Source organism: Varanus komodoensis, unplaced genomic scaffold (genome assembly GCF_004798865.1).
Source record: "Varanus komodoensis strain SLA01 unplaced genomic scaffold, ASM479886v1 scaffold11, whole genome shotgun sequence".
In the NCBI taxonomy this organism is placed as follows: Eukaryota; Metazoa; Chordata; class Lepidosauria; order Squamata; family Varanidae; genus Varanus; species Varanus komodoensis.
Genome location: NW_025335317.1, coordinates 9892526 through 9907597, shown reverse-complemented (window position 1 = coordinate 9907597; position 15072 = coordinate 9892526). Strand labels below are relative to the sequence as shown.

At 40.5% G+C, this 15072-nt stretch overlaps 1 protein-coding gene across 5 annotated transcripts in view; it reads right to left on the bottom strand.

Moving 5' to 3' along the window:
- CCSER2 (coiled-coil serine rich protein 2) overlaps positions 1-15072 on the bottom strand; it is a 68592-nt gene that overhangs the window by 9431 nt on the left and 44089 nt on the right. The window contains exon 10 of one of the 5 annotated variants that reach the window (XM_044420357.1): positions 10383-10467. The exons of the other annotated variants lie outside the window; for them this stretch is intronic. Coding sequence (XP_044276292.1) covers positions 10383-10467 — 85 coding nt within the window. The remainder of the gene's footprint in view (positions 1-10382; positions 10468-15072) is intronic. 5 annotated transcript variants of the gene reach the window in all.

Here is a 15072-nt window from a genome sequence, read left to right as displayed (position 1 = left end):
GAGAGAAACGAGAACAGAGGATGGAGATATTTTTCATTTGTGATTTTTATTTTTTGGACAAGGCAATTGCAATTACTGAGCATTTTATTTATTTTATTTAAAACTTTTATATCCCATCACCACATGCCTCGGCATCTCGGGTATATCCCATGATGAGCCACACATCGCATTGCCTTGCTTACATAGTTAAACAATTTATATCTAACCGTAGGACCTCCTACCACCCTACTTACAAGTTGCATTACCTAATACTTTTATTTCTGTAAGTCAGCTTTGCAGAATGTTCAAGTGAACCCTCCTTCCTCCCACTCTCCTTCTATTTTCTGAAATGCATTTGAAATCAGTACAACTTGGCCTTTATCCAGACAGAAGAGAGATGCAGAAAGGAAGGTATGTGTGAGTGTGAGAGACTGACTCATGGAGATTATAAAATAAGCAACACGGCGGGGGGGGGAATATAAAGATGTACAAAATATTTGAGGATTAGTATACTAATAATTAGTATACTAATAATGTGATATACTATCACATTTATATCCCACCTTCTTTTCTCCTGCAAGGAACCCAATGCAGCTTACATAGCTCACCCTCCACTTCACTTTTATCTTCACAACCACCACCCTGCGAAGTAGGATAGACTGACCCCAAAGTCACCCAGGAAGCTTCATGGCAAAGTGAGGAGAAATTATTTTAGTCACACCTTCTCAAATCCATTCATAGGTAACAGCCTTAATTTTAGCATAGCACCTATCTGATGGGAGTACTCAACTGTAGAAGAAAAAAAGGAGGGGGCAAACTGTGTGAAAGAAAGGAACTTCTTTCTGAGCTCTGACCCTGCTCCCCCACTCCCACCCCAGTTTTAACATCTAGAGGAAAAGAACAGAGAGGAATGGTGATTACTACCCAAGTGCTCACCAGCTCCCCTGCCTTCCCTGTTTAAGTCATTCCTGTGTATAGCTCTTCTGTTCCCTTTCTGTTGCTTCTCCATGGTGCACTGAAGGAGAGAAAGGCTTAAAAGAAGGAGTTATTGATGAATTATGTAGTACAGTAGAGAGGAAAAGGAAACTAAGTGCTGCTAAGTGCTAATTATCCATCTGATAACTGACAGCAGTCTTGATGAATGGCATAAAATGACGCTTCTTCTTTAGGCTGGGTGAAGAATGGCGAGAGGCTGTTCAGGGTCCTCGGAACACTGGAAGTGGGGCCAGACATGAAAACAGTCCTTGCTTGAAGAAGATGGGGCCAAGACGACTCCACAGGATCAGCACCAGGGGTCCATGTGATCAACTCTTGGTCTTGTCAGAAATTTTGGGGCTACCTAGATCACTTCTGCCTACCAAACCTTCACACTCTGGATTACCCTCATGATGAAGGGCAGAGGTGGGAAGACATACAGAAAGCCTCAGGGCCACTGGCAGGAAATTTGAGCTATGAACTTGGTGCCTTTTTCTTGGTAGTGACAACTCTGGGACCAGATTGGCATTCTGGTCTATATACCAGGAAAGAAGACATCAAGGCTGGGTGGCCTTGGCTGGGCTATCAGTGTCCTGAACAACTAAGAGTGGAGTGACTATTCCCCTGGGTCCAGGGGTCAGTCAATTTGGATGCTTAAAACAGCTTTCAGATGTTCTGCCCTGACAGAGAGGATGCATGCCTGCACCCACCTGAACAGTTTCATAGCTTCGTTCTGCAGGCCCTAGATCCCACCCTGCCCTGCTTGTAGATGAAGCTATCATTTGGGTAAGGATGACCTGGACACCTTTGACCTTAGATAATTCACTGGGATCAGCAGGATGGGGCAAGGAGGTTGTGGCTGGTCCTGGTCCAAAAACAGAAGCCTGACTGGAAACATTTCATTGAAGGGTGTATGAAGTGTATGAAGATATACTTCTGTTAGTCCACCTTTCTAAGCCTTTCCCATATAGATATTAGGAATTCCATTGGGAACTTCTGCTTTCTTGGGTAGTGGATCACTCTTTCTAGAATGAGCCTGGTCTCCCTGTTTTTCTTTGAGGCCATGAAGAACATAAAGAAAATCCACTGTTCCTTTTCATCCTCTGACCAGTATCAGGAGGAGTTGTATTGCTGCTAGAGTCCTCAGAAGTGTGGCAATGTCCCTTAGTTGCTGCATCCCAAAGAACTGGTCCCTGGGTGTCTTTTGGAATTCCGGAAAGAAGCCATCCTATACCATCTCCAGAATCCACTGGTCAGAGAAAAGGTGCCTCTAGGCACTGCAGAAGCTGTGCATCAAACATCCCACAAGAGAAAACTGGAAGTCACTCTGGGCTGGACATTTTCCCTGGTGGGGTTATCTTCTCTTTGTTCCTGGCTTGGGTTTGGGACCCTGCTGCCATCTGGGCTTGCTTTCTCTTGGCACATAGCTGGAAGGGAAGTAAGAAATCTAAAGGGCTTGGCTTTTATTAAGCACTTGACCTCTTTCATTCTTATGCTTGGCATGACCTTCTTCTTGTCCTTGGTTTCCACTAGGATTTTGTCCAACTCATCACAAATGGGATACTCACCAGATTAGCCTTTGTCTTTCTGTGAATGTCCCAGTTGCATTGCCAAATGTCCCTTGTTGGCATGGTGCTTGATGTGTGGCACTTGCTCCAAGATGGAAGGATTCCAGGGACATGCTGACTAGGGAGGCTGATGCTCTGGCTATTTTTGGTAAGATTTCATGTGTATCCTTCCCCAGGTCTCTGTCCTAAAGCAGACTCTTTGATTTCGTGTAGATACTTCACACTACAATGGTACACATGGTCATCACCCAGAAGAATGTGGCCAAGGCTTCAAAGCAGAGTCAATTTGGCCCACTCGTCATGTTGGTCTGTAGGAAATCCATCATGTTCCAAAGCCAGGAGTATCTTTAAGGTGACTGCAACCACTAGGTCACACTCAGTGTGTTCAGTCCTGCATGACATTTTCACATATGCAATAAAGCCTGTTGCAGCAGTAATAGTTTGCCCTAGGTTTGGCCAGCCCAGATGATTCCCTATGTAAGATTTCCTCAGCGCTCAGTGCAGGGTGCTGCTGGCAGTGATAGAGGGGGTTCTGGAAAGGCCATTACCACCCCACAGTGCTCCTAGTCTGGACCTAGGTAGATGATGGGCCCTTCTCTTGGTTACCAATTGAACAATGGTGAAGTATTTGGAAAGTATTTTGAGGAAAGCCTCTGGTGGCACAGGCAGACGTGTGAAGGCTTCTATCTGTGCCTGTCCCTTTCTGGAAGCTTCCCCACCTTGGAATCCAAAGGATCCAGAGAAAAATATAGAGCCCAGGCAGTTGGAAGAGTATAAGAATAGGTATCAGATCTTGTTCTCTGCTCCCTCCCTCCTTCCCTCTCTCTCCAGTCTTCATTTTGGGCTTGGAGGTAAGGAGAATCAGGTGTGCTTCTTCTGGGCAGGGTCCTTGGACCAGAAATGCATTTGGTGTATCTCCTTCCTCTCACCTATGTGGGTGGGAGTCAGTGCTAAACTGCAGCTATACCTGTGCCTGGATTGGGTTCTGCTATGCTGACTATTCTTGCAGTGGGTGCTGAAGCAACATGAGCACAACCAGCTGCACTGCATTGGACAAGATCTCTCTCAGTCTCTCTGGACTCACTTCTGAAGAAGCACTCTCTGGATTTATTTGTTGCCTGGTAGTTATTTTGACTTTAATCTGACACATTCTCACTTCCAAGACCTTCAACATGACCTTTTCCTGAGCCTCTGAGAAACCCGCACCCCTAGGGAGGGGAAGATGCTGCTCTCCTTATGGTTAAACCATTTGCTGGAGCCAGGAGCAAGGGAATGGGCTGCTTCGAGTCTCTGGGAATGCCCCTGGATTGCATATCTGCCGGCATGTGGAACACAGGGGATTCTTTATATGGTCTTCCATGGACTCTAAGAGGCCCTTGCTGGGCTAGTCTTCCTGGTCCTGGACTGGCACAGAGGTAAGTCCACATGCCCCAGCCCAACTGTCTTTCCTGTGTGACTGCAGGAAAAATTCAGAGCAGCAGAAAGGTCTTGCTGGGCTCCTAAAGGTGCTGCTTCTCACCCACTTGACTGTGTGGTGGCAATGGTGTGTGTGTGTGTGTGGAGGGGGAGGCAGCCTTGCAGTCTGCTCATCTGTCTCTCATGGGCCTATCTGGCATGAGGAGGAGGAAGGTGGTCTGTGCCACTACTGTACTCTCATTGTCGCCACCACCAAAGCAACTGTTCTGGCAACTTCTTTTTTTACACTGCTCTGATTCTAGCAGCAGCACTAATAAATTCTCTCTATGTGTCTGTGAAAAAGCAAGAAGGAAACGTGTGACTGTGGCTGGGGGGTGGTGGACAAGCCTGGGTGGGTGGGTGGGTGAACCTGGATCTGCAGTCCTGCTGCAAGGTGGACTGCGCCCAAGGTGGAACAGTTGCGCCCTCCCTCCCAACCTCCTTGCGCTTTCTGTGTGGAAGCCTGGAGAAAAAAATCTACAAGGCAGAAGTCACACTGGGAAAACCAAGGAGACTGTCTTCCCAGTCCTGGATGAGAGGTCCTCTCCAAGCTAACCAGCCACTTGCATTCATGGAGAAAAGTGATTCAGCACAATATAGCAAGTCAAGCAGCAGGAGACTGGGTTCCTCTGCACAAAACTCAAGTGAGGACCATGTACCTTTGACTTCAAGGATACTGGCACAGAGCTAAATCTGATTCTGTTATTCCACCATGCTTTATTCACCATATGTTTCCTTACTAGCTGGAATCATTCAATGGAGAAAAAAAGCAGGAAATAAATGATGCAAATCAGCAAAGGGAGGCAGTGACTGAATAAATGGAAGCAGCTCCCAAAACCAGGATTAAGGAATTGTTCTAATTTGGTGGATTGTTAACAAGTTATTCAGCCACTGTCAGAATGAAGGGATTTTTCTCCAAGGTACCAAACAGGGATGCCGACTTTTCCCAATGATATTTACTGTATGTTTGAAACCCCTGGCATGTGCTATTCAACAAGAATGCTAATATTCATTAATTCAGTTACATGTCCTATTATTCTATTAACTGGTCAAAGTCTGAATTTCTACAGACTGAAGATACTCTATCTTACTACTATCTAACTGGCAATTCAGATCTTGCCAGTATTTCATTACTTACTCAACCCTAGAGATCTCTCTCAAATGATTAAGAACAAACAAGATCTTAAAGGTTATTAACAGCTGGGCATCTTTAAAGTTGAGCACAGGAACAAATACACTCAAGATGAATGTATTTTCTGTATAAGCACTTCCTGACAGTTAGGACCCCGAGGGTGTGGAATGGGCTTCCACGGGGGGTGGTTGAGGCCCCATTGGTAAGGGTGTTCAAAGATAGGTTGGACATGCACATGGTGGGCATGTCATGAGCGGAGCCGGCTGGTGCCGGAGGTCAGACTAGATGGCCCGGGAGACCCCTTCTCACTCACTCTGTTTCTATGTTTCAGTCCCTGAACTGTTCATGTTTTATGTTGCATTCCTATATGTATACCTGACAAATATTTTCAAAAACTTTGCTTTCTTTCATAAATTCTTATGAAAATCTACTCCACCAAACTCAATTCTGAAAAGGATGCAACTTCCAATGAGATAAGCTGATCTTCCTTGATCTTGCTTTATCTTATTTGGCCTATTTGTTTTCCTGAATGTTGATTTTTTCCACTCAGATTAGACCTTCCATCCTGTTCAGCTTTGGAATTGTCATGTTTCGATCCTCTCCCCCAAACAGACTGCTCCGGACTCCAAATGTGCTCACGTGGATGGTGTACTTCCTACTACAGTAAGAGAAGTGTGGCACACATCAGTTACAATAAGATCCATTTTTGCAGTCAACAATAACATGGGGAAACACAGATTTAAAAATTAGTAAAGCAAAATGTTTGGCAGACTTGGACAGATACACTGATTTTTACTTTGGATTAACTCGTGAGTCCCGTTAATAATTTTCTGAAAATCTTTGCTTTGTTTGCTACATATGATTTATTAGCTAAGGCTGAATGGCAATTGAAACACTTGCTTGAATCTAGGTTTTGCCCTGATATTTTTACAGCTTCAGAGTCCCCTGTGCTATTGGAAGTACTAATTGTGACTGAGCAGGTCTATCAACCCATGATCAAGGTTTCTAAATATCTATCAGAGGTGAATAAATATGCACAACTATGCAAAAATGGAACAATAAATTAGATTGCCGTATTTTGTTAAGGGCATCTATCTCAGAAAAGTTACTAAACCTTAGGTTATTTTTAATTCAGCAAAAACTTTGGGAGCACTGGATGCCACAATATCTTTTTAATAAGGGTTTGTCTAAATCAATTAACTGCTAGAGGTATAACACAATTAATGCTTCTTTTACTCATATGCTTGACAATGTGCAATGGTCACTTTTATTTGGGAAGAAGTAAAAATAAACTTTGTGATAGACAGATCTTTTATATTTACTGATGTGTATGTTCTTTCCAACTATCTACCAGCTTCCTAGAACTTAATGCAAGGTCGTGCAAATGAATTTTCTGCAGCCTTTTAATAGCTAAAAGGCTAACTTTACAACAATTGGAAGGACAAACAGCCATGTTCAATAACACGATGAACTGAGAAATTAACGACAATTTCTAGTTTTGAGCATGTATTCTTTAGGCGTAATCTGCAAATTCACAAATGCATAGACATTTGTAGCCTTTGTTGAAGATTACGCAAAATTATGCCCAAGAACAATAGCATATCTTGCCATGCATAATATATATATGGGTGCACATTGCATATGTTATCTAATGTAATAGATACATTCAAATATTATGTAAGAAAACTGTAATACTTAATTTTTATGTTTGTTTTGATTTGAGTTATTGAAATTCACAATAGAAATAGAAAGTAGTTTTCCATAAGCACCACTTTCAAATTGATGATGTTCTTAATTAGACATTTGCTCCTGCTCTAACTGGAATCAATAAACGATAGCTGATTTAACTGTTCTGTAAAGTATCCAGTCAATCTATTGCATACAAGGCCAGTGTTGCTTGATGATTAGCAGAATGAGATGTAAGCCGAGCAGGTTCCAGCTCAAACTCTTAAGACCAGTTGCTTTTCCCAGAACATACATTGGCAAATATATTTTTGTCGTCAATGTAGTTTCTAAAAATGTATCCATTATTAGATTTCTCTAGATGTGCGAGTTATAAAGAATCAAACATACCCTGACACAATAATCTATGAAGACTGGTTCTATAAGTTGTTGTGTGCTCAGTAGCAGAAAATTAATGAAGAGAACAATCACTTTGACACAGAGAGTAAACTGGACATTATTTCCAATAGTTTGCAACTTCACATACAGCTTGATACTATTCAGTAGGATGTTGAAGACTACAGGCATGGTAATGTGATTAGCTTGCTTATCACAAGAAAGATGAAACATTGACCTCGATTTATTAAGAAGAGCAGAGAAGCCTTTTCCTATTAACATTGTAAGGTATGAAGAAAACAAGACAAATGCATGCAAAACTTTGACATGCATGCACCATGCAGAGAGCAAATACAATAATGAAGAAGTGGAAGGAGGAGATGGGAAGAAATCTGAAGTTGTACTGTACCACGCTTTATCATAGAAGTAATGGACTAACTCCTCAACTCCTTGCCAATAGCAAAATGGAAAGCATAGACAAGAAAAAGACAAGGACAATGATGTCAGAGGACCAAGACACAACAATGAGCAATTGCCATGACCAGAGAGTACCCTTGCTTTTATTTATGTTACAGTGTAAATGTACCTATCTACTCTAAGAGCAGCTTCCATTTGAATGTGCACATAGGTTCCCGATGTTTACAAATTTATTTTATTACAAAATTTATAGTAAATTTTCAATGCACATGATTTCTACTTACCTTTATCAGGATCTCAGCCTCTGTACTATCTCTGGTCATTTGAAGATGGGTTCTACCATTAACATAGCCTTTTAATTTATCTAATATTTTTGACAGGTATTATTCTATAGTCTACCATTATCCATATTAAAAATGCTGTGTAATATACTAAAAGCCCATATCTCTTTTGGCTTCCCTTCTCTTTAATGACTCAGGGTATTTCCATTACTCTTAATTTCTAAACCACAACTACTCTGTCAGCATTCATTGTCTTTGCATAATTGCAAATCCTGTATTATTTCAGACTTGCCTCACTGCTTCCATGCAGTCATGAAGAAACTGATTTCCAGAAACTGTACAGCTAGGCTATTTGATCGGGTGTGGCGAAATTCTATCCTCAAGTTATCACGATCGAAACTCTAGATGCATAACAGGGCCAAGTGAAAGATGTCGCACAGTTTGAGGCAGGACCTACCCTCATCCTCTAGGACCTACCAGGTTTTTTCTTTGCTCCCAAATTAAAACCAGCAGAGGGCAGTATCACCCAAATTAATCACAGTGTGACAGCAGCACAGTCACTGTCTCACCTCCCCTGTTCACAATGGACAGCCCTGAGGAAGGACCCTCAGACCAAGACATGGGCTGGAGCTAGGCAGTTCCTGCTGGTCAATGTCTTGCGGCAAACGCTGCAAAAGCTATCAGGAGCTCTCTGTGATGGGCAGGCACTGACTGTCACTGTCTGTAGCCACGGAAATATGGTTGTGGCTCCTAGCTATAGATGGGGTAAGCGGTCATCTCTTCTGATCCACTAACTGAGCCACATGACCCAGGGTTGCCTATGCCCATGGATTGCTGTGGACAGATTGCCCAAAATATGATTTTCCAAAAATGTGTGTCAAACTTAGATGGAGTTTGTTCGGCAGAGTTCCTAAAAAAAATCACCTCCCCTAGACAAGTATCACCAAAACAAAGGAGATCACAGCAAATCTGGTCAATGGGGCCTATCCCTACTTTCCAATCCAGGCCACACTGATAGAAGAACTAAGATACTTTGAAAGTCCTACAAACACAGTCCACATACAAGGGCTCTCATTATCAGGATTTGTCTAGGTAATCAATATGGCATATTTTGGGAAAACTATGTTGCATGAAGCAAGCAATTACATTATGTGTATTCCAGTGGAAACTTTCATATCATTTCATTGATTTTCTAGCACTCTTAGCAACATTCAGTTCATACGTCACATCATAGAAAACTAGTTAACTGTTATATATGGAAAACATTAAGAAATTTAAAAAGACCTGTCTTACCATTATAGTTCACTTACTCTTTCCCTCAGTTGCTAAGCCATAAGCATGCCCCTCAACAACTACTGAAAGTGGCTGGAGAGAACTCTACTTTGTCTCCTTCTAAAAGCTTCTGGTTACACGCCCTACTTAGCACAAGGCTGCACTAACTATAGGAGCAGTGCTCCTGTCTTGTATACTCTAGAGTCTAGGGTGACCAAGAGATGATGATACTCCCATTCACACTCTCTTGCAGGTCCTCTCTCTACAGCACAGATTCCCAATAATGGTTTGCTACACTCATTTGCAGTACCTACCGAAGATCGGAATCTTTGCCTATATGGAATTAATTTAGTAGCATATGAAACACTGAAGAGAAGAATGCTTATTTCTATGCCAGCATTGAACAAGTTCCCTTTTATAAATTGTTTGAAATGCACATTTGCTTAATAAATCAAATTTCCAGAACACAGGTATTTTAAAACATATTCTGTTTCTAGCAAATTTAACATATGCACAAATTAGGTGCTCATTTTGAATTTCGTCTTCAAGAGTGTAAGCCAATGATCTGCAATATATAAAGACTTACCAGTTTTCTACTCCCTATTTCAGTATAGTACAAATCAGCAAAATTGTATTTTCTATTGTGTATCAAGAACTATACAAAAATACTTTGGTTTAGTTCAAGCAGTTGCTAGGTAATAAAGCAATATTAATAAATCATGCATTGCAAGAACAGCCACTTCTTCTTTGTTTCATTACATATATGTTTCTGAACACATTGCTGACAAGAGACACCTTTTAGAAAAACCACGGTGCTGAAGGAAGCTTATTTTTCCAAAGAGAGCAATGTGTCATGTACTGTTACGACTTGCATGAGCACATCTCCACAAATATTATGCAGATATATTTGGATGAGCATACATGCCAATAACACGAACTAACATGACAAGACACGCACTTCAAAAAGCCATGGGAGGGAGGGACACAAGCAAGGCGTATGTTGCAGGAGAGATGAAACAAAGCTTTCAGGTTGGTTTTAAGATCTATTATGAAATTGTTTTTTCATAAAGCTGTAAGTTGCAGTTGTATAGTACGTGAAGGAGGTGCTGAGGTTAGACCACAGAGTAGCATGTGTCTTATGTTGTTGCTTGGAAGAGCAGAATGCTACACAATGAACAGTGCGTGCAAAAGGGAAACTGCTACTGGAGCACAGTGAGAGGATATGAGTGAGAAGTACAGACTCACTCTGTCTGCGTTGCGGTGGAACAGTCCGAGGGATGCCCTGGAATGAGCCCTGCCAGGGAGAGAAGGAAGGAGCAGAATACCCACCCTGTGCAGAGAAAGATGGGGGAGAAAGAATAATAAAAAAGAGAACGGGAGGAACATAGCACCAAACAGCCACACTGTTCCTCTTATTAATAAGAAACACCTTTGAATCTAGTCATTACAAATTATTCAAAAGTTTCGCAAAGCTATTAAAAAACAACTCATTTCATTTTGGTCACAGACCCTATATTCCACATGTAAATCCATTGTGCAAAAATTTTTTACCTGGATTTTGTTTTAAAAATGGCTTTTAATGTATGAATCCCTTTATATTTGGGTCTGCTAAGACAAGAATAGTCTTTTCACACACATTTTAAAATGGCTTCAGTACCTTATGAAAATTATTTTATTTTACTATAACATGCTGCTATCAATTTTTTTAAAAAACCCAAGCTTCATAAAACAACAAAGAAGGCTTCTTTAAAGATTAATGCCTTTCAGACCTGGAAAAAACAGGTAGGGGAGATAGATAAGACTCACTATTCCCTGAATATCTCAAGTACTTCAGAAAGGGTTTAAGTGAATCACGTTTATCTAAGGTAACTGAAGCAAACATTATTCCTACAGAGCTGCTTCACACTGATGTAACAAAACTATTCAGTCCCTATTTCTATAACCCAAACCAAATCTGTTGTGAGAATCCTGTAATTCTTACACAGAATTGTGATTTCCTCTTTGTACCTCTTGATAAAAATGTAACCCAGCAATTGATCAAACATAAGCACAGAGGGTTTTCATTTTCAAATTGTTTTGACCTTCACTTGTCATGACCTGTAACTTTGCTTAACCAGATAAATAGTACTGTTTAAATAGCAACAAACCATTCCAACTTGAGTGTTGCTCAGCGAGACCAATGCTAAAACTACCTTTGAAGAAAATTGTTTTCTCAAAAGTTTATGGAACCCCATAAGCCCATTCCTGTTCATTCTATAGTGACAGCAGTTAACTCTTAGCTGAGGCTGCATTTCCTAGCAGTGAGATATTAAAAACTTTGGCCATGAGTTCCATGGATCTAACTTTTGAAGTCAATTCTGAAAAAATAGATAAGTCATATCTCTTTGTGAGCCGCCCCGAGGCTTCGGCGAATGGGGCGGCATAGAAATTTTTTAAATAAATAAATAAATAAATAAATTCTTTTGTCACATCTGGTGACAGTAGCAGGATAACCTGCAGTTGTGAGTTTTTTCCAGAAGCAAGTTCTATGATGATCTGACGACTACTGTATTTACACAGAACATACCCAGAAACATACTTTTGTAGAACAAAACTAAAGCTGCCAGGAGTGTAATTTTTTTCCATATCATGATATGATGACTTTAGTCATATGTTAAACCATGTATGACTTGGAGCATCTTTAAATCTTTAAGACATACATACATCCTTATATGAGTATCTTTAAGACATACATTTTAATAAGGAATAGAAGAAATAATTAAGCTAGGAGTCTTGCAGAAGGGTTTGAAAAGCATTTTCCCCATGCTTTCACTTTATAAAAAAATATCTCTAGATGTTGTATAAAAGTCTTCTTATTACATAGTTTTTAGAAAGCATTTGAGGGCAATAAAGGTAGCGTAACAATACATAAAAACTGTTGAAAATTCTAAAAGAAAATGTTTCATAGCCCAACATTATTCAATCTTTCAAAGTTTTTGGAAAAAATAAAAGCAATCCTTCTGAGCTTTTCTTTGCTATATATGGGCCTTCACATCTCAAGCTACTAGATGTGTATTGTATATTTAGCCTCTGTTTAAAAACCTATTCTTGCTGACAAGTTAAACTTCAGCAGCCACGGGTCACAGAGGAATGGCTATTTGTTCATGTTTGAGTTGAGCTTCTAATTTGCCAAATCCATGTTACAATCATCTGCTACAGTAAGGGAATAATCCTTTTGGGGTTCTAATAACCCCCAAACTCAAAGGCTTATGGGCATCTAACACAGAGTCAGCCTCTCTCTCCTCCACCTCTACATTTTCACTATATGTGTTTTTCCCTGCCATTGCTGGCTGGAATCCTTGAAGAGTGGGGGAGGCTAGAACAGCTTGTATCCTGGCCCCCACAGTCTCCTCTATCCCATGCTCCTAAACACTCACTTTTCTACCTGAGGTTGCTTTTCCAACCTGAGAGATTAACCACTGCCGTTCTTTCCCTGCCAACTGCAAAGTGGAGGAGTTTCGCAGCACTGATTCCCATGCTGTAGAACAGCTTCAGATGCCGTCTAGACACACCATGATACACCTTAAAATAGTTGTGGGGTTTTTTTGGGCGGGGGGATATTTTTGTAGTCTGATCCTATGCAACTTTAGTAAGAAGTATGTTTTAGTAAGTCCAAGGTAATGTGCCTTTGATTGCTGACTTAAGTCCAAACAGAAAAATTAGATGTTGACAATTTGAAACATAAGAAACTTTAGACACAATATGGGGAGAAAAAGATCAAGACACTTAAATAAAATCTTTCTTGTTGTTAACTCAGTGGGAGAATGTGCAGGTGAATACAATTCTCAAAATTGTCCTGTGACCTGGAATAATATGCCTTATTTTAAGCCATTATTATTATTATTATTATTATTATTATTATTTAATTTTTTGCTGCCCCATTCGCCGAAGCCTCGGGGCGGCTCACAAAACATCAATTAAAATATAATACACTTAGAGATTCAGCAATGATACCTGCAGTTAAGAAGAACTTGGGTGTATTTTTGACAAAATGCACTGATCACTCCAATGATTTGCAGAAGAGCTAGTATGAGGATCTACTTATAATATCTACTCTCTTTGTTGCCAATAGGAGCAATTACCAATAGGAAGGAGGTGTGGGAAGGATGCTGGGTATTAAAAGACTATACAAAATCTATAGTTGTTGAGCTGTACAAGTCAGCATCTCTCAGAAGTAAATGCTAAACTGGATACTGCCAGTTGTAAAAAAAAACCCTATTTATAGAGAACTAAGATAACTATTTATAGAGAAGTGTAACTAAGGGAAGCCAGGCTCAGATCTTTTATTTTAGGGTAATTTTAAGAGGATGAATTTGCAACTGACATTATACTGAGAGCTGACATTGGAAGACATGAGTGACTAAGGCAGCCCTACATGATAGATAGTATGACTATTTGATCTTTGCTACATGTTGCTCATTATTTCCAATATCAAGCTAGAGATGTTGTTTTGAATGTATAACAAACATTACTGATATGAAAGAATGTATATTTTCAGTAAAATGCTCATGTTGTCAGTTTCTCCTTGACTGGACTCCTAGTTCAAAAAGAACTTGCACTCCTCTGTGATCTTTTGATAAATCACCTATTAATACTGAATGAGTTAACCTTCTAAATTATAGTAATGGCAGGTATAAAACTTCCCCAGAGAGGTCCGCCTGGCGCCGTCGTTATTTGTTTTTCGGCACCAGGCTAAGACCTTTTTATTTAAGCAACATTTTAAATGCTAAATACAATTGAATTTTATCTGGCCAGGGCGGCTTATTTTATAATGTGAGTTTTAATTAAGATTATTTTATATGGATTTTAACTTGTTTTATCTATGTTGTAAGCCGCCCCGAGGCTTCGGCGAATGGGGCGGCATAAAAATGTTTTAATAAATAATAAATAAATAAATAAATATCTTAACACAGATAACATGCCTGCCCTCCCATCTCTGTTTTTAAAAATTATTAACCTACCCTCTGTTATAAAGCAGTGAAGGCAATCTACAGCTATTTAAAATGTGTGATCCTAACACATTAACAAAACCACTGTGGATTTGAGCATGAATTTTGCTGCAAGTAATTTGTGCTGCTTATACTAATGTTAATTTGCAACAGAATATGGACCTACACTGGCTTTAATACTTTCAAATTAGAACTTGCTTGACTAAGGGCACAAACCTGTCAGGATGCCCATGAGGCCCCAAACTTGGAGGCTTGCAGGTATCCAATGCAGAGTGGGGAAGGAAAGGAGGTGACCCGCCTGCCCTCCTGATCGGCATTTTTGCTAGATGGACTTTTTTGCCTACTAACAGGATAACCTGCCAGTCTCCTCCCCCCACACTCCCTCCTCCTCCGACACTCTTCAAGGTCATACTACCAACTTCAGGGAATAGCCAGGGTTGTGCTTTCCATGCTGGCTGCAAAGGAGTGGATGTGGAGCTCCAATTTCCAACTCAAAGACTGAAGTGCAGTTACTGATCTCAGAGCTGAGAATATAAAACATATTGCTTCTCAGATCCTGTCCAAAAGTCATATAATTGCTCCCTAACTGAATAACAGTAAGATATTAAATATAATGAAAGCTGTCCCAAGACATTTGTAGGGGAAGGCTTAGAAAAACTTTAAATAAATAAATAAATAAATAAATTTAAGACACATAATAGAGCTAAGCATGAGTCAACAATATGATGCAGCTGCAAAAAAGACAAATGCTATTCTGAGCTGCATTATCAGAAGTGTTGTTGTTGCTCTTAGTCACGTAGTCGTGTCTGACCCACTGCGACCCCATGGACAACATTCATCCAGGCCTTCCTGTCCTCCACCATCCCCCGGAGTCCACTTAAGCTCATGCCGACTACTGCAGTGACTCCATCCAGCCACCTCATCCTCTGCCATTCCCTTCTTCTCTT